The sequence below is a fragment of the Lepidochelys olivacea genome, assembly GCF_965140295.1.
Source record: "Lepidochelys olivacea isolate rLepOli2 genome assembly, chromosome: 10".
In the NCBI taxonomy this organism is placed as follows: Eukaryota; Metazoa; Chordata; order Testudines; family Cheloniidae; genus Lepidochelys; species Lepidochelys olivacea.
Genome location: NC_140420.1, coordinates 2,955,783 through 2,975,561, shown reverse-complemented (window position 1 = coordinate 2,975,561; position 19,779 = coordinate 2,955,783). Strand labels below are relative to the sequence as shown.

Below are 19,779 nucleotides of genomic sequence, written 5' to 3'. Positions count from 1 at the left end.
CACTTGCTGAACCACTGCTACTGCTTTCTGCAGCACCCTGTGCTTTCTTCGGAAGGCTCTTGTTCATCTTAATTTATGACCAAAATCTTCGTGCAAGGTGGTGTGGCTGCAGCCATTTATTTTTCCTTCTTCAGAGTAAGATCACTTGGCAAATTGTTTTAAAATGAGGCATCAGGTGTTAGTAACAAGTCTGTGTGTTCACAGAAAGAACTTGTCAGCAGAGTTGTCTCTAAATAGGCTATCTTTCAAAGCCTTTGATGAAGTGTTGTGGCTTTCTGCAAAAATTATTTCTTATTATAATTGATTAGTATTAATGTTCCTGCAGATTGGTGCAGGTCCCAGTCCATAAGGAAGGAAGCATCCATGAATGTGGGAGCTATCAAGGGATAACACTTTTGTTGCATGGGATGAAGATATTGCAGCATTTCCAGGATATTAGGGTTATGTTTATGTTGTTTTCACGTCTTGTTTATTCTGGAAAAAAACAAACAAACAAAAAAGTTAAGCCTCCTTAATATTAATAGAAATAGTCCCATTATTGGTTTAAAATTCAATTAAAACAAGTTTGTGTGTGGATTTAGACCTTGCCCTGCACTATTTTCAACCCCAACATTCCAATGTTGGGCTGGTGCATGAGAATCTGAAAGTAAAACTGACTAGACACTAAAGTGAAATTGACAAATCTGTTTTCATTGTCCAGGATCAGGGATGTGCAACAGCTAGTAATATATATATATATAAAAGCATGGCAAATGAGATTTTAATAATCCTTTCACTTTAAGTATCTGGGGTATTTTTAGTAAATTGGATAAAAGAATTGTTTAAATTATGTGATTCAAAAACAAACAAACCTGACAGTGCCTCTGAACTAATTGGCACTGGATTCCTCCTCCCTCCCCCGAATAAACAGGACATGTGAGAACAACATAAGCAAATCTTCAGCCTGCCTGACTCTGCTCATGGTATCTAAGGCTTCATTTCTGCTCGCTGAGCTGATTGCTGCACAGCTCTGGGCAAATGCATAGAGGCAGGGGTTTGCCCACAGAATTCAGCTGCAGGTTTGGGGTTTAAATTTTCTCCTCTCTGAGCCACTCCTGACCTCAGTCTGGGATACCCCATTCACATGACATCTCCCCACCACTGCAGTTCAGGTGCAGGACATCAGACTAGGTCATGATGGTCTCCTCTGGTCCTTTAACGCTATGAAATCTCAGGGAACTCACATTTACTCTGGATATTTTCTCTACAAGACTGACATGTCCCTTAATGGTTTAAAGAAGGGATTTCCATATTACATTATTTATTTATTTTATTATGTACGTGTATTGCAGTAACTCCTAGCTTGCTTTCACCCCTGATTATTACTGGGGTGGTTGTGAAGATGAGGTAGGTTGTGTTTTCTTGCCCTCCGTGGGTATTTATGGGTATGGAGTGCACCCTTGTTTGTGTGTCATTTCGTGAATGGAAGTGCACTTGGCGCCTGATCTGTCATGCTTAATAGGTACTGGAGAGAGACTCCTTAGGGATGCGGGGCTTTTCGCAAGGAAGAGAACGAGGAAATGATCTGGGAACTCGAGTAATTGTTTTCCTTTCCTTTATGAAAGATTCCCCCCACCCCCCAGTCTCAAGGAGGGATCTATCTATTTCTCATGCTCTCACTTACCTTTCCTTCTTGTGTCCCTAGTCAGCCACGTTCTTCTTACAGCCTGGGCTGGGGACCAGGGCTCTTTCCTGCCGCATGGGGGCTTCTGGTGGGATGGTTTCTCGCTGCACTAGGATCCTCCTTCCCCAGTCATGTCACCCCCTGGAATGTGGCCCTCCAGGCCGCCACCTATTCAGCTCACGCCTACAAGCCACCCTTGCCTGCCCTCAGTCATGAGCCTGACCCTTGGGTTGATGGGCGGAGATAGTGGCCCTGCGGAAGGTGCTGAGGGCATGATATGCAAATAATGGGGTAGATATTTGGGGGGGCTCCCGATGCAATGAAGTGGGGAGTGGGTGGGGCTTGCAGGGGGTGTTAAGAAGGATGGGGTAGATATTTGGGGGGGCTCCCGATGCAATGAAGTGGGGAGTGGGTGGGGCTTGCAGGGGGTGTTAAGAAGGATGGGCAGCTCAAGGGATGTTGGGTGGCAGAGCTCTGAAAACAAGGAGAGGGTAGGCGGGGTCTGGGGCAGATATATGCAAACGAGGTTGTGGAGCTATGCAAATTAGAAGTGTGTGGGCGAGTTTGCAGATAAAGTCGCAGGGGGGCAAAGCTATGCCCAACAGGGGGTGGGCAGGGCTATGCAAATCAGGGCCCAGGTGGGCGGGGCTGCGAGCACTGCCCCTTTGACACCGAGGGCCACGCTATGCAAATCAATCCGTGGTGGGAGGGGCTTGGGACGTGTCTATTGAAATGAGCGGAGTGGGCGGGGCTGGCAGCCTGGCTGGCGGGGCTGGGGCAAGTAAGGGGGGGGGGGAATCGGTGGGCGGAGCTAGGAGCCGCGCCGCCGGTGCAGGGGGAGCGGCTATGCAAATACGGATGCGGGGCGGGACTTCGCATGGAGAGGAGTGGGCGGGCCCTATGCAGATGAGTGGGCGGGGCGGGCAGGGTCTCTCGCTCTCCCTGCCCAGCTGCAGCCAGAGGTGCCGGGCGGCTGCATCCGGCTCGCGCGCGGCATCCGCACCAGCCGCGGCTCGGGCTCCGCGGGCGAGCAGGGGCGGAGGCGCCGGGCAGCAGCGCAGGATGGCGGAGCCGCCCGCCGCCCCCGGGTCCGAGGGCGAGGAGGGCCCGGTCCGCTTCGCCCGAAAGGGGGCCCTGAGGCAGAAGAACGTGCACGAGGTGAAGAACCACAAGTTCACGGCCCGGTTCTTCAAGCAGCCCACCTTCTGCAGCCACTGCACCGACTTCATCTGGTGAGTGCGCCCGGGGCCCCTGCGCCCGCCCGGGGCCACCGCTCGGGACCCCCGCAGCCCCCTGCACGCTTTTCTCGGGCCCCTCGCAGCCCCGCGTCCCTTGGCGCGCGCTGCCAGCCCCCTCGCGCCGTGCTCCCTGGGGGGAGCCCTGTCAGCGCCCCCCACGGCTGTGTGTCCCATGGGGGGACACCGGTGTCCCCTTGGCTTAGGTGCTCTCCTAGGGGTCTGTCTGTATGGCTCTGTGCCCCCTTGCACCCCTGTATAGACTCTGTGTATTCACCAGCTACCCCTGTCTCCCTGGGGCTCCTCCTTTGTGCACCCCAGGGCATGCCCAGCTCTCTGGGACATTCACTCTGCTCCTCCCTGGCACCTCACACAACAGGAAGGACCTGCTTTTTACCGGGTGCTCCCTTGTGTGCCCCCCCCCTTGCTTCCAGCTGGTAAATTCACTCCCTGCAGCTGGGGAGCAAGACTGTTAAACTAGAGCCTCCCCTCTCCCCAAATCCCACCCCCCTCTGCTTTCCTGGTGCACCCAGTCTTTCCCCAGGGGCAGGGCACAAATCCTCCAGAGGGTTGTTTCAGCAGCATTGAACCAGCTGCTGGGCACTTCCCAGCCTGTATCCCCAGGGGGATGAATGTCCCTGTGGGGGAGCAGCTCTTTGGGAACAGGTTGCCAGCTGCTGTCACTCTCCTTCCAGCTCCAGATGTGTGGATCTGAGAGGCTGTCACTGGGGAAGCTCAACCCAGGGAGAAGGCGGGGGTGGGTGGGTTAGTGTGTGGGCTGATGCACTGAGGATGCTAATTGTGTGTGTCTTTCCCTTTGCAGGGGGTTTGGGAAGCAAGGATTCCAGTGTCAAGGTAGGTGCTTCACCTGTATTGCGTTTCACCTTGTTGTATGTGTGTCGGGGGGAGTCCCCTGTCAAACAGGCCTGAGTGTGTGTGTGAGATCTCTGCCATGGTCTGCTGTGGGTGTTGCAAACAGGGGAATCTCTAAGCCTCCTAAAGAGCATCTTTGAAGTTCTCAAATGTGGCTGGGAAAAGCCCTGTGGGAGCCTAGTGCTCAGGTTTTCACTGTGCTGATGTAAAGCCAGAGCAGCTCCCTGCCTGGTGGCTTGTGCCCTGCGGGGGCTCCCTGGGGGGCCAGGGCTTCCCTTCATGAGATGTGTGCAGAGCATATAAGACAAAGCTGGGAAAAACAAAACCAAGAGCCCCCTCTGGTTAAGTAGCTGTAAGGTGCCGACAGATACTGACAAAAGCCAGGAAGTGTGGGTGGGTGGTGTGACTGGTGGGGAAGTGCAATGACAGTGTGTCAGCCCAAACTCTTTGCTTCCCTTTTTGGTTATTTCTGTTGGGGGTGGTGTGGGGCGCTTAATGGTTCCTTTTTGATAATAACTTTCATTGATGACTTAATTAAAAGTGAGTTTCCTCAACATGCTCCAGTGACTCCTCTCAGCTGTAGCTTTACTCAGACAGGGTAGGAGGGGGGACTCTGCAGCAACGAAGGATGGGTGTTACCTGCACCACCATCCAATGCAACCACATTGACCTAAGGCTCACCACTGCTTCGGAGTGTGTGCTGGGTGGAGAACAGACTTGCACTAGGTGGCTATTGATATCCCTGTTAGTGGATGGACAGCAGATGTTTATCGTTATTATTGTGTTACACCTAGTGAGATCCTAGTCCATGATGGGAGCTCCTGTGTTAGGCAGTGTGCAAAGAGACTTAGTCTAAGTAAATGATATCTTGGCCGATGCCCTTTCCCCCAGACCCCTCCCAACAAGTCTCTCCCCCCTGCAATCAGGTGGATATTAATGCAGAATATGTATTGGATAAAGGGATTGGCTTTACTCTCGGAGCTATTCCAGCCTAGCATGTAAATTACCACTTCAGGAATATTATTATTGAAAGTGGTGTGGGTTGCGGGTGGATGATGGAATCAGGAATCGAGTCAAAATTTATGCAGAAGCTACAGTCACAATGAAGTAGCTTAGTCATTTCCACTCCCCCCTCCCACCTTAATATCTAAGGGATTGGTCAATGCTTTTAAACTGAGTGCTAGTCATGTTTCATCACTTGAAATATAGGTGAGGTCCAAGGAAAGCAGTGGAGATAGGTGAACTCACTTTTTATGTACATAACCTACTATCCAAACGTGTGGCTCATTGTGAACTAGCTATCGGCTGTCTGGTTTTGGGATTATTGTTTAACTATGCAGCCCTGAGTTAAACTGCTTGGAAAATAAGGCTTTATAACAAACCAACAAACAAACCCCTTGACTCTAGGGTTATTATAATCAGAACTCTCCATGTTTTGATAATGCTGGGGATTTTTTGTGTTCAGGGATTTATGATGTGTCCTTATTACATGAAATTGGTTTAGCTTGATTTTATACTTGGTGGCTGGCAGTTGTCACTTTATTTTTGATCTTTATGCATGGAAATACTTAAATGTATTTAAGTAACATACTTGCACATACAATGTAACTAGGTATTGGCTGAGGCGGTTTGGTTCAGATCTGCATCAGGCTGGAGTTTTGTTTGAAGTCCAATCAGGGCTGTGATTTATTTTTTTAATGGCACTGAAATCTTGCTGTCGTGAAATCTTGTCCCCAAATATCCATTTTGACTGGTGGCTTTCTCTCAAGATCAGCCATTTTGCATGAGACTGAAGGCTCTGTGGAATGAAATCTCACAAGAACAGATAGTCTTGGCAGACTTCATCTGCATCAGAACCAGAAAATGAGCTCCGTCAGACTTTGAAAGTGACACAGAAACAAAACTCGAGGCATGAGATCACTATCTCAAGATTAGGAGGACTTGTGGCACCTTAGAGACTAACCAATTTATTTGAACATGAGCTTTCGTGCTCAAATAAATTGGTTAGTCTCTAAGGTGCCACAAGTACTCCTTTTCCTTTTGCGAATACAGACTAACACGGCTGCTACTTTGAAACCTTTCTCAAGATTTGAACCCAGTCTGACACCTGTCTCTACAACACTTCTGGAAGCCAGGGAGTTTCAGAGGAGAGGTTTTATTATGGCCTATTTCTGGCCTATAACAAAGGTTCCAAAATACTGTAATAAGGCCAGTTCTAATGTCCCAATACACTTGATGGGATCATTGCAGAAACTCTCCTAGACGCTAGGGTTTTGGAGATCGTTCCCAATAAAATCTACTCGTAACAGCTTAACTCATGCTGCCTTTCATCCAGAGCTGCATAACATCTGCCACTTATATGATGGGTCTGTCTGTCTTAAACTAGCAAAACCAAAGAAACTCAGAGATCAGACTAAAGGCCCGGTCTGATGTTGTAGCCTTTGTGCCTGCTTTTCTCTGCTTGACAGAAAGTCGTAGGGGTGGGAGTCAAGGTCAGTGTCTCGCCAGGGATCTGTAGCCTTTGCTCTGAGGATTTGTACGTGGTTTTAGAGTCACTCATCAGGTTACTCCAGTGGAGTGTTTTGTGGCTTAGCCTTGCAGCAAGTGCTTCTCCCCCATCCCACACCTGGCATCGGTTATACCCAGCAGCGAAGTCGAGTTTACCCATTTCTCATTTGGGGAACATGAAGTTTAGGTTGAGTTCATTTACCCACTTCATTTTGCACCACTACACCACTGGCTAACCTCTGTGCTACCCATGGAATGTTACAATGTTTTTGCTGTGTGCCACGTCATGGCCAAAAGTGTCCACAGAATTATAACATAATTGAGAGTCAAAATCTAATAGAAAAGAGTCAGCTTGGACCATCCGATGTCCATGCAGAATCTCTTTCCTGCTGTGGTGTTTGCCGCATCCTGCCTGTGGTGCTCAGCCGCAGACAAATTTAAGGTTTCTACAGTCTCTTTTGGAACCATTAGGAACTATTGAGCACTTGCTCCACGGTTTAAGTTATATGGTTGTAACCAGTATTAAATTAGTCTGCAGTGTGGGGCACATAAAGAATGTCTCAGAGTTGCAAACGCACAGCAACTGACGTTCAAAAGTTACCAACAAACCCTTCTCTCCTGCACCCTACAGACTCCTGGGTGGGACCTCCAAAACATCTGGGGGTATGTCTGCACTGCACTGCGCTTGCAGCTCCGAGTCTTGGAGCCTGACTCAATTGACTCGGGCTGGGGCTGCGGTGCTCAAAGTAGCAGTAAGAAAAAAAGGAGTACTTGTGGCACCTTAGAGACTAACAAATTTGCAGTGTGACATTACTGCTCAGGCTGCAGCCCCGGTGCTCTAAAATCCAGCGAAGGGGGAGTGTCTCAGAGCTCAGGCTCCAGCCCAAATGGGAACGTTTATACTGCTGTTTCTAGCTCCTGGGCTCTGAGACTTGGTGCCATAGGTTCTTCTTCACCTAAGTAATGCAGACGCACAAGTCCTGTTGACTCAATAGGATTTAGCCTCCTAAGTCACTTAGACATTCTTGAAAATCCCACCCCGGTCTGTAAAGGCTCCTCCTTGCCTTAATAAGCCACCCCCTGAGATATTTCAAGTTACGAGCATGAAGAAATCGTTGTTTTGTATTCGAGTAGCACTTAGAGGCTCCAAACAGATCACAGGCTTCACTTGGCAGGGCGCAGCATAAACATAAAATAGGCAGTGCCTGCCCCCAAATTGCTTCCCAAATCATTAAACTTCTATGGGATTTTAGTTTTTATGTCCCTTGCGAAAGTGTTTTGAGATCTGTGGATGAAAAATCTTCTCGGCAGTAGTAGAATTAAACTTAATGATTAAACTGCTGTAATTTAGTAACAGTGGAACTAATCTTTATCAGAGCCCAAACCTCTTCCACTATGTACACAATAAGTTTATAGAGACACAATCTATATAGAATATTTTTAGGTTAGAGATTGAAGGCATGGAATAACTGGATGTGCCATTTGCCTTTAGACCACTAATAGTCCACAGAAAGCTCCAGGAGGGGTTATAACTTCTCCCATGGCAGGAAGAAAGAACTGAGGATCCCAGGCCTAGAATCATAGGGGCTAGTCCCTTTCCCTCCAGAAATGATCAGTATTAAATCTTGATCATCCCACCCTCTTACTTGTCAATCTGGTGCCAAATTGGTCATCTTGTTTCATGAGGCTAGGATAGTGCCTAACACTGGGGGTTTTGTTCATATTTGGCTCCCCCTCTAGTCAGGTGTCATAGGATACATGGTATTGGATTCAATAAATGGATTATTTTTAAATGGAAGAAACTATCCATAATGCAATTCTCGTTGACAGTGAGAGGCCTTTCATACTCTAAAATTATTCCAGGTTGTATTGTTTTAGTATCAAGCACCAACTTTGACTCTATGAAGTTCTTTAACTTCATAAAGAATCTCCTGCAGTAGCTGAGAACTGAAGGGCAGTTCACGTCTATTGTATTCTATCTGGGTCTCATCTTGTCGGTGGCCATGCGTTGGGGCTTCATTGAGCTAGTGGCCTGGAGTGGAAAACCCTGTCCCAAAGAGTTGGCAGTCTTAGCTGACAAGACAAATGCAGGGTTGGAGAAAGGAAGGATTGTTATACCCTTCTTACAGATGGGGAACTGAGACCCAGAGGAATTCAGTGACTAGTCCAAGGTCAAATAGAGTTGAGGCAGAATCAGGAGTTTAATCTAGATCTCCTGATTCCTGGTCCAGAGTCTTCACCACAAACCCATCCTTTCCATCAGCATAGTTGTTGGGCGGTTGCTGTGATTAAGGGCTAAAATGGGGGAGAATTTAGTACTTTATTCTGACTTGGCTGCCCGGCATCTTTTTATTGTTGTGTCTAAGGACTTTGTTTTAGAAAGCAATCCAGTCTTAGATGAAATAAAATACTTGCTTTTTTATATGTGTCACACATCTGATGGAATCTGTCCTTTGTCACTTATTACTTCATTACTGTCGTAAGCCTTCCAGTCGGGAGCTCTATCCCTTGTGCCCTTAGGAATAGCTTTTTCTTATGTGAGATGTCCATGCCAGAACGAGTTTCCATTTAGTTGAGTTTCCTTTCTCGTAGGCGTAGGTGCCTTACAATAAATCGCTGTTGAGGTTTTAAGAGTCTCTATTTATTCAATACAAATTCAATTCAGGTTTAATATTTTACCCACCTATTTTTTATTCCATTGTTTAGGAGACTTTAGGAAACTTGACTAAAGTATATGTTTCCCATTTCTAAACTGCTTTCTTCTGCTTGTACCTGCTGAAAGAGGTGTTCATTTGTGCCCTGCTTTCTTTCTAGGGCATCTACAACAATTAGCTTAATTAAATTGGTTAGTCTCTAAGGTGCCACAAGTCCTCCTTTTCTTTTTGTAGTAATTTGAATGATTAAGATGCCATGAATTCCACACTAATTGCTGGTCTCTCTCTCATGTACCTTAAACTTGTTGAGCAACTTCTCCCTTCAGATTGAAGAATGCAGCTTTCGTTAGCCGGTAGGAGTCTTGCATACGTGCTCTATCCAAGAACAGAACTCGGCCCATAGATTCTTATGAGCTAATGATAACACTCAATGTATGTTGAGAAATAGACATACTAGGAAATGTAGTTGTCCCTGGGGGACTATGGATGTGTTTGGAGCTGCTGGATATGAACAAAGTTCAGTTTATGTATAAGCGAAGAAAAGATACAGACGGAACTCTTTGAGCATCATAAGGATCTGTCATCGCTGAAAGGTATGAAGGCTTTAATGTGGCCTTGAGTGTGGCTTTTTTTAGTACTTTGAGTTCCCGCTGCTTCTTACAAAGTTCTAAAATGGAGTTCTTTCCATGCTGTGAGAACATGGAAGAGGATAGAGCAGAGACGCGGGGTGGTGGTGTGGGGGAAATGAGCTTACCATTGGTTTATTGACCAAGGGAGACAATCATGTATGGTCTTTAATGGTTAGTGGCATTGCCTTCTGGGGATTCCTGATTGAATGTTTTGATCGTGGTAACATTAAGGGCATTGGTGGAGGTAGTGGTAGACTGCAGCCTGGGAGATCTGATCTGCAAGTGGCTGACATTAAGTTCCTTTTTTTTTTTTTTTTTTTTTTAATTTTGGCTAAAGGCAGGTGTATTTAGGCATCTAAGTTAGGGTCTTATTTTTGAAAATTTTGGCCAGGCGTTTTCCAGTGGGATGGGGTTCTGCTAGTGAAGCCAAGCTTCTCTTCTAATGATTGTCTGCTCACCTCAAGCAAGGCAAAGGTGTCCGTGCCTTGCCGAGGACAATGAGCCCCTGCCCCTTGATTGGAGTTCTTAGGCTCTACCACAGCACAAATAACTGTTGTGGTAAACCCAGGACAAACAGCTACAAAGGGGAGGGAGAGTAATTAGTCCCAGGGGGTTAAAAGGCCCCTCCCTATCCACTGAGGAGAGAGAACCATGGGGGCAATAATGTTCAGCCGGAAAAGGGGTTGCTAGGGAATCAATTAGGTTCAGCTGACTCCAACTACTTGAGACCTTTTTAAACCCTCCCCTGGGTGGTAGGAGGGGGAGAGTGAGGGGAGCAGGGAAGCTGCCAGTAGGCTGTTTGCAGCAAGACACCAGAACTTCCCCGTAGGGAGGCTGCACTCACTCCCCAGAAGGGAAGGAAAACAAGCACAAGGGGGCTGACTGAGGAGAGGAGTAGCAGGACCCTGGGACCTATAAGGATTCACCTTGCCCCAATCCTGAGTCTCCAAGGCTAAAAAGGACTGAGCCTGCTGAGGCGAACAAGGTATTTTGCCACACTGTGTGGAGATGGGAAAAACCAGGCACCTTTTGTAGAATTAACCTGTAATCAGGCTTTACAGAAATTGCCTTCTTACTATAGAAACTTGAGAGTATGATCTTTGTTCCTTTTCAGTTAAAAAACCCTGGTGTTGGGGTGGGGTGGGGGGGGGGGGCTGGTTTGAAAGCCCTGGAGAACGAAGTCTCTGTTTATACTGAGAACTCCTATGGCCTGAGCAGTGGCAGTCTGTTTTTCTCCGCATCTGTTTAGCTAACATGCCTCAACTCTGGCTTGAAGGGAACTGTTGGTTCCTGTGGCCCATTCAAGCCTTGGCGAACAGGAGTGCCAGTGGCTCTGGAATGAGGGCATGTGTCCTCTAGGAACGGGACTTGCTAACAGCTGTTTTGTTGCCAGCTGACATGGAGCCGTGTTTCTGTGTCTGCGGACCCAGGCAAGAATCAAACCACTGCCCTAGAGGTGAAGAGCCAGACAGTGGGACTCACTTACATGTGGATGTTAAATAACTTGCTCCTGTTACGGCTTGCAGCCTTTTGAATGTACAGAGCAATTGGGAAGGATTTTTGGAAAGAAGAATCTTGATTCTTTTAAATACAACAAAGTGCCTTATTTACTCTTGGAGGCTTAGCTCATATGCAGCAATTTTTGTATTTCTTTATGACTTTATCTGACTCTCTATAATTAGGCTGGCTGAGGTGTGTTCACCAAGTATTTCATTTAGACTGAAGTTTGGAAACAAAATATTCACTCGTCTTACAATTCAGCTTTCTCATTTTGGCTTCAGTTTTCAAACTCAACACTTGGTTCAAAACATAAGGATTTATTTAGAGAGAAATACTTGCTTTGAAGGTATCTGCCTTTAAAACCCACCCTTTCCTTCCCCCACTCCTTTGCTGCCCTCTAAACGGAAGTGAAACCTGTAGTACATTCTAAAGTTGCAAATCATTCCGATGCTACATTCTGTCTCGTTTCTGTCATCGCTCGCTTCATGTAGCTACTCAAAATGTGTCTTTATTGTCTGCAAGTGAGAAATAAAACAAAACAAACTCCAGTCATTGAGTTGTCTCAAAACTAGTAATTTAGTGGTATACTGGAGAAATGTTAGTCATCCTACAGACTAATTAAAAATGGTACTACAATTACTTTTGCAACACAAATGATGTTAATTATGTAATGCTGTAGACATTGCAAACATCATTTTGAAGAATGTTTGGATGCCTCTGGGGTGGAACAATTCCTAATATACTTTACTATTGCAAGAAGGAACTGTGCTTGCATACAAGGAACCCAACTCTTTTTGTTGCTAGAACTGGTGCAATTGAGCAGGTAGAAACAGAAAGGGGAAGTTGGTTTAGTTCTCTGCTTGTTTCTCCAGATGGTTAGTTTTGCAGAATTTTGATTAAAAATGTGTTTGACAGACACAAAAGAAGAAGATGCACCCTCTGAGTTTAGGTCTAGTAGTGAGGCCTCCTCCAGAGTCTGCTTTAAAGCAGGAGGCAAGTGGCGATGGTTCCTTCTCATTCTCCCCTGTCTTGCTCTGGATTTCCCCCACCCCCCCATATTTGCCTTCAAGATTCATTTAGCATGTTTTGGAATGGGGAGGGAATTCTGGAACTTCAAGAATCTGCAGATGCCTTGTAGAAATGTTCTATTCGTTGCAGCATATATCACTTGGGTACATTAAGAGGCTGTGACTTAATTAGCACCTTTCTTCTTACAAGTGCACAAAAATCCATTAAGTTCATCAGGGAAATCTATTTTTTCCCCATTGCAATTAACGTCGATGGATTTTCCTTTCTAGTCTCCTGAGAGAGGATAGCTGCCACCCTTTTTTAAAAAAATATATTTTAGCTACAGTAATCGGGTACTCCTGTTAGAAAGGAGCAGTAATGGGGCCTGATATGAAGCCCACGGAATATCATCTGTTTCTTTGCCTTCTGCTGCTCCTTCAGGGGTATTTTACCATTCCCCGAACCATCCCCAATAGCGGAGTATGATCACTAGTTTTGTGATTAAATTCTTCTATAGTAACGAATTCTGGTGGAGGGATAATCCAATGGTTGGGCCTTAAATGAGACCTTGATCAACAAATATTTGTATAATAGGCTGTTTTTCCTTACGTCTCAAGGTTTGTGCCCCTGTCCCCTTTTCCTCTCAGAGCTGGTCAGTTTTCTGACTAAACGACTTCTTGTCAGAAAAATACAAACGTGTTGAAACCAAAACTCTTCAAGGGGAAGGATCAGTTTTGATGAAACTCTCCTCGGGAAACATTTCTCAATTCCAGGATGGAATTTCATAGAATCATAGAATATCAGGGTTGGAAGGGACCTCAGGAGGCCATCTAGTCCAACCCCCTGCTCAAAGCAGGACCAATCCCCAACTAAATCATCCCAGCCAGGGCTTTGTCAAGCCTGACCTTAAACTTCTAAGGAAGGAGATTCCACCACCTCCCTAGGTAACGCATTCCAGTGTTTCACCACCCTCCTAGTGGAAAAGTTTTTCCTAATATCCAACCTAAACCTCCCCCACTGCAACTTGAGACCATTTCAAGAGAGTCTCCAGAGCCTGGCAGTTAGGGGACTCACCGGCGTGTGGGAGGCCTGGGTTCAAGTCCCTGTGCGGAATCCGCTTCCAGTCCCTGCTCAAAATCAGTTGGAGTAGTGCCTTGAAGCTGGGTCTCCCACATCCCAGTGAGTCCCCCAAACCACCAGGCTGTTCTGCAGTGGGTCTCTCTGTGTTTTTTCAACCAGAATGGGAGAACTCTGGAAATCTCAAATTTTTGTGGGACAGAAAAACCATTTCATGCCCAGCTCTGGTGCTCAGCATCATGTGATCATACAGACTCCTGTCATGTGTCAAGGAATGGGAGCAGGGACATGAAGTAGCATCTTACAACCTTTAGGGGTCAGTTTGTTCTCCCTGTTGAACAGGGAAAGCCAGAACCCTAGTCTCCAGGTGAGGTGAAGTTAATACTTCTGAAAACATGTGTTTGCACGTGCACAGCACCTGATCTTGGAAAAGTAGAGTATTACATCTCTTTGCACACACAGTTTTGCACTAGCTGTGGGTGCATGGGTTAACATTTAGTCATCCAACTTACTGTGCCAGGAAATCGAGTAGCTATAATCTGAGGCCCTGATCTTGCAATCTGATCTGGGTGGGTGGACCTTGTTAGACAGTGAAGGTCTGTGGGGCTCCACAAGGGTATAGGGGTTTACCTGTGTAGATCAGATGTCAGGACTGGTGCTTAATTGCAGATGCAGAAGTGGAGGCTGGGCTGTATGCCTTCTTAAAACCAGGCTCAAATTCGTTTGGGATCTTCATGGAAGTTAGAATTAGAAAAGATCCATTGGGGAATCTGGTCCAGTCTTGCCATTCTCCCAGACAGTCAGGACAATAGTGTTTTCTAATGTTTGGTCCTGCTCAACTTAAAATGCACATCACTTGTAAAATGCTTAAAACTTTCATGGCAGATTTCCGGTTCACCTTTGAACTTAGGAGCTAATGAGGCATGTGCTCATTGTGACTAAAGTTAACTTTTAAGTCTGCCCATCACTCTAGCTCAATGAGGGCTTGATCCATATGCGGTGCACTTAATTAAAAAGTGTACAGTCAAAAATAAAATGTTAATAGGCCGCCTCCAGTTCCTGCCTGCGGATATGTGCAGTCATGAGAAGGGACATTTTGCTAGTGGTGGGTGGGTGGGATGGTTTGTGCCAAAGATAAATGTTTGGGTGTATTTCTCTGCAAAAGCCAGCTGTGAAAAGAATTCAAGTGTTGCACATTAACATAAACACCGGTCTCGACCTGCCAAGGTCCAAACGTGGGACGGGATCCTCTTAGACGTGCGACAGGGCTCCAGCATGAGGGACAAAGCAAAACAGCAGCCGAGACTGAGTGAAGTGCTGTGCAACTAATGCCTTCAGCCTGCCTTCCCGAATCACTGGTTTGGAAGTCCGTGAACTAGAGCAGTTTTAAAAAGGGGACTAACCAGCCTTGGTAGGAGAGAGGTAAGTTTAGGTCTTGTGTGCAACACGTTCCTCATTTGTTCATAAAATGCAAATGCAAGGCAGATTTGTTCAGGAAATTGCACTGGGCTGGCTCTTAGCACAGTCAGGAGAAAAAATTCACTGCAAAAGTAGAACATCTGAAGGTCACAAAGGGGCTTTCTATTGTGTTACCATCCTAGCTAATCTGGCCCCTGGTATGTCCTAATAGCTCCCAGAGAGGCACAGATGCTGTCAGGTTTCTTTCAGATCACTTAAGAGACTGACTTCTCTATTGTGTGCTCTGTGATAACCAGGCCTAGGAGAGGAAAAGAATTCTCCACAGAGCCTCTTCAGTGCAGCAGTAGCATCACAGCAGACAAAGCAAGTGAGGCGGTTAAAATAGGGACGTCTTGAACGCTGAGGTTGTGCTACCCCTGGATTTGGCAGAAATCTCCATTAGAGCCCCAAATCATTGTGCTCTTAAGAGCACAAGCTCTGTACTGACACACAAGGAGAAGAATTCAGGTACTTCATGCAGTGCCTTGTTCTCTGGGATGGGAGCATCCTGTCCCTGTCTCTGGCATCTCTGAGGTTCCTTGTTGCCTTAGGGCAACAGTTAAAGGAAAGAGCTCCCCTGTCTTCACCGCAGCAGCCGAGGAGGAGGAGGGGAAGCTGTGGGGGATGTTGTGTACTCATGCCAGGGAGATGAGTGTTATTGTTCCTCTGCTGTTAGAAGGGGACAGGGTGTCGTCTCCCATGTACCCCCTTGAGCCCTGCGTAGGGGCCATGGAGGCAGCTTGCTTAGCCCTGTGGTAAGGAAGAGTTTGTCCTACCTCTCAACACCAGCTCCCCACAAGCCTTTAGCTGACATTCAGGTCCGTCTGAATGGTTTTCCAAGGCAGACTGGCCTGGGGACAGAGGAGATGGGGGCTGGGGTGGAGGAGGGCTAGAGGGCAGAGAAGCGAAATGAATGGCGTTAATTTAAAAGTTCTCCAGACAGTGACCCTGTGACTGAAGATTAAAATCCCTGCTCGCAAATAGCTTTGCTGTGGTGTGGCTGCACTGGCTCCCCAATCTCATGGGGGCTAGTGGCAGGAAACGTTTTGTGAACGCAGATGAGCCCACTGTTAAGCCAAGATTCTGCTAAGCTGGCTTGGAGAACAGTTCTGAGACAGAACGCGTGTGACTCCACCTGGCCTTGCCCTTACGTGCTGGAGCAGTCGCCCAGGGGCCTGAGCTATTTGACAAATACAGGCAATGCCACAGGCATACATGGCACTATACACTAGGCAAAACTGAGCCCTACAAATAGTCCTTGCCCTGGAGAGTAGGGGCCTAAGACACAACTCCAGCCAGGGGAACTTTGCGCTGGTTACACAGGCAAATCAAACACGCTCTCCAGGAGAAAGCATGTGGTCCGGTAGCCATAGAGAACCTGCTTCTAGTTCTGTAATGCCAAGGGTCAGGGTCCCATTGTACAAGGAGCTGCACAGCCAAGAAACTAAAAAAATGCCAGCTTGTGCCCCAGAGAGCTTTACAAACTATGCCTGGTTTGCGGTACCTTGCTCCAAGGAGTCAAATAATGATGAGGGCCAGGTCGCTCAGAGTTTAGGCATCCTCCCATCAGGGCTCTAAACTCAGGATTAAATATCATTTGCAAGAAGTGACTGGTAGAAATTGTGAATTGAAGCAGTTGCCATCCGCGTGCTGTCAAATATTTGTACCTGTGCTCTTTGGACCAGATCTTCAAATGGTGTCATTCTCCCTCGCTCAGTTAAAATCAATGGAGCTACAACAAAGGACACCGGCTGAGGATCTGACCCTTCCTCTTTAATCCGTGGATTTTCTTCTGTGCCCTGCACTCCTCGCTCATTGACAGCTCTTCATGCTCAGCACCTGCCTTCCCAACATAACTTCTAATCCTATAAGAAGCATATATGACTTTTCTATAGGAGAAGGATATTTCTGCATGCATATGTCCCATAAAAAGGAGGGGTGGGGTGACTTCAAGTGAAGAATTTTTTGTTTTTTCATTAGGACTCTGCAGGGCATCTGCCAGTGAAAAATGGATTGAGTAGATGTATGGTGCGGGGCAGAACGCCCTTTGGCTATCGGAGAGTCAGACGGTGGGATTGGCCCTTGTTAAAGGAAAGGAAGCGCTCCCTGCTACATGACACTTCATGATAATCGTCCCTTTTCACATCTTCGCAGATGAAACTGAGTGCAGGCTGCAGTCGGTTTCCTGGCCGGGGAAGCTGTGCTGATACTTTAAACTTTTTTCTTTTGTTAAAAAACAGCCCTACAAAACATTTGGGTTTTTGAATGTGGAAGGTCTGATGTCCTTGGAATTCATATACTTTGGCTCATGTGCAACAAAATTAATTACTGCTGCTTATACATAATCCATTTTTTATAAAGATAGGATTGCTTTTTAACTCTTTGTTGGGACGGTAGAGAGTTACTTCCACGTATCCCTGTTAGGTTAAGTCCGCAGGTGTGTCCTGCAGTTTCTTAACTCTTTCAGTTGCTTACAGTGGCTGACCATATTGCTTCTGAAATGGAAAATTTGTTCCATGAAACAATGGCTGATGTATCTGTAGGGTTTCGCTGTGCAAATTCAGCTGTCAGTACCCTTCTGCCTAGCCTCTATTTGCTGCCTGTGATGGGTATTGTCTATTGGCTGCACGCTGAACTGCAGTATATAAATCACTGCAGGACAGTTCTTCCTGCAGCTACTTCATCTGCAGTTTTTTAACTCTCTCACTGCAAAATACAATTGTACTCAGCCATTAGCAATACAGCTCTTCCTTGTATTGTGAAAGCCCATTCCCTTCTGCCCAGCTGCCCCGTACTCAGTGTAGTGCAGTCTTTTTTTTCTGGTATCTTTCTAAATAAATCGAAGGCTTCCCTTTTTAATAAAAGGCAACTCTGTTTCCAAAAGCACGAGACTGCAGTCAGCAAATCTTGTATGAAAAGAGGCTTCATCCAAATTCTGCTTGATGCATAGACTCAGCTGGAAAATGCTTCGGGCGAAGTCACCATACTGTCTGTCACTATTACTGTCTCAGAGTATTGACAGGTTTCAGAGTAGCAGCCGTGTTAGTCTGTATTCGCAAAAAGAAAAGGAGGACTTGTGGCACCTTAGAGACTAACCAATTTATTAGAGCATAAGCTTTCGTGAGCTACAGCTCACTTCCTCAGATGCATATCAATTTATTAGAGCATAAGCTTTCGTGAGCTACAGCTCACTTCCTCAGATGCATACCAATTTATTAGAGCATAAGCTTTCGTGAGCTACAGCTCACTTCCTCAGATGCATACCAATTTATTAGAGCATAAGCTTTCGTCAATTTATTAGAGCATAAGCTTTCTGAGGAAAGTGCATCTGAGGAAGTGAGCTGTAGCTCACGAAAGCTTATGCTCTAATAAATTGGTTAGTCTCTAAGGTGCCACAAGTCCTCCTTTTCTTTTTTCAGAGTATTGAGTTACTGGAATCAAAGAGTGTAAGCCTATGGGAATGGGCCATGACACACATTGATAAACTAAAGCAGGTAAGGTGGTTAGTCGGACTCTTTGATGTGTGCATCCTGGTCAGCGCCATGTGGATCATATTTGACCCTAGGCTACAATCACGTCCATACTTGGAATTGTTGGCTTTCAAGGGATTCAGATGGACTCGTTAGGCTGCTGTTATGGCCACAGCTCTCCCCATGGTGCTGAAAACTGTGCTGGGAGAGCAGAGAGAGTTCTCAGTGCTTTACTCAAGGCCTGTTTGAGTCCAGATCTCCAGGAGGAGAGACCTGGGAGGGTACAAACTCTTTGTTTTAAGAGTTGTGGCTGAATTCCTCACCCTGAAGCTAACTTGTATTGATTTTAGTACCTTGTGCATTGGGGCTGTGTTTTATCTGTCTAAATACATATTGCCAATTAAATCTAATGTGTGCATGCAGATGCCCTCCCTAACACCCAGACCACCGGTGAACCTCCTTGTCTAGGTGAAAGTGTTGGCCCTCCAAACCCAACCTTCTGGGGAAGTAGATCTTGTTAGCTCCAAGCAGGATCTGAGAAGGGATTGATAGTTTTTGGAGCAGAAGAGTTAGTGGCTCGGACAGTGGATGCTCTGCAAGGCTGCCCAAGGAACAGTTCCCTTGGAGAGAACTTCAAGATTTTTTGAGTTACTGGGAAAGCCAAACTTCAGGAAGGGGGGTGTCATAAATATAAAGGGAAGGATAAACCTCTTTTAAAATCCCTCCTGGCCAGAGAGAGAAATCCTCTCCCCTGTAAAGGGTTAAGAAGCTAAAGGTAACCACACTGGCACCTGACCAAAATGAACAATGGGGAGACCAGATACTTTCAAAAGCTGGGAGGAGGGAGAGAAGAAAAGAGTCTGTGTGTCTGTCTATATGCTGGTTTCTGCCGGGGATAGACCAGGAATGGAGTCTTGGAACTTTTAGTAAGTAATCTAGGTAGGTATGTGTTTAGATTATGGTTTCTTTAAATGGGTGACAAAAGAATTGTGCTGAATAGAATAATTATTTCTGTCTGTGTATCTTAAGGTTTTGCTTAGAGGGGTTCTCTGTTTTGAATCTAATTACCCTGTAAGGTATCTACCATCCTGATTTTACAGGGGGGATTTCTTTATTTCTATTTACTTCTATTTCTATTAAAAGTCGTCTTGTAAGAAAACTGAATGCTTTTTCATTGTTCTCAGATCCAAGGGTTTGGGTCTGTGGTCATCTATGCAAATTGGTGAGGCTTTAAAGTGGGGTGCAAGGTTTTGGGAAGTATTTTGGGGGGGGAAAGACATGTCCAAACAGCTCTTCCCCAGTAACCAGTATTTGTTTGGTGGTAGCGGCCAATCCAAGGACAAAGGGAATATTTTGTACCTTGGGGAAGTTTTGACCTAAGTTGGTAAAGAGAAGCGTAGGAGGTTTTTCATGCAGGTCCCCACATCTGTACCCTAGCTTTCAGAGTGGGGAAGGAACCTTGACAGGGGGATGTTTGATTATATACAGCATGTGCATGTTCTGTTTGGGGCAGAGTGGGAATGCTACCTGCTTAAAGGCTAGTCTACCTCTTTTTTTTCTGTGGGGATGAGCTAGTTAAAATTCCAACGCTATTTTCATAATCCTAGCACTTGCCTTCTGAATTAGGCTGCTTGAATTTAGTGAATTCCTGTGTAGCTAAAAAGATCACGATACTTGAATCATGGCTCTTAAGTGAGTGAGGTG

At 46.2% G+C, this 19,779-nt stretch overlaps 1 protein-coding gene across 2 annotated transcripts in view; it reads left to right on the top strand.

The window, feature by feature from the left end:
- Positions 1-2,610: 2,610 nt before the first annotated feature.
- The window catches only part of PRKCB (protein kinase C beta), a 244,411-nt gene continuing 227,242 nt past the window's right edge, over positions 2,611-19,779 (top strand). For both annotated transcript variants that reach the window (XM_084641907.1, XM_084641906.1), the window contains exons 1-2: positions 2,611-2,895; positions 3,722-3,753. In XM_084641907.1, coding sequence (XP_084498033.1) covers positions 2,726-2,895; positions 3,722-3,753 — 202 coding nt within the window. In that variant the 5' untranslated portion in view covers positions 2,611-2,725. The remainder of the gene's footprint in view (positions 2,896-3,721; positions 3,754-19,779) is intronic.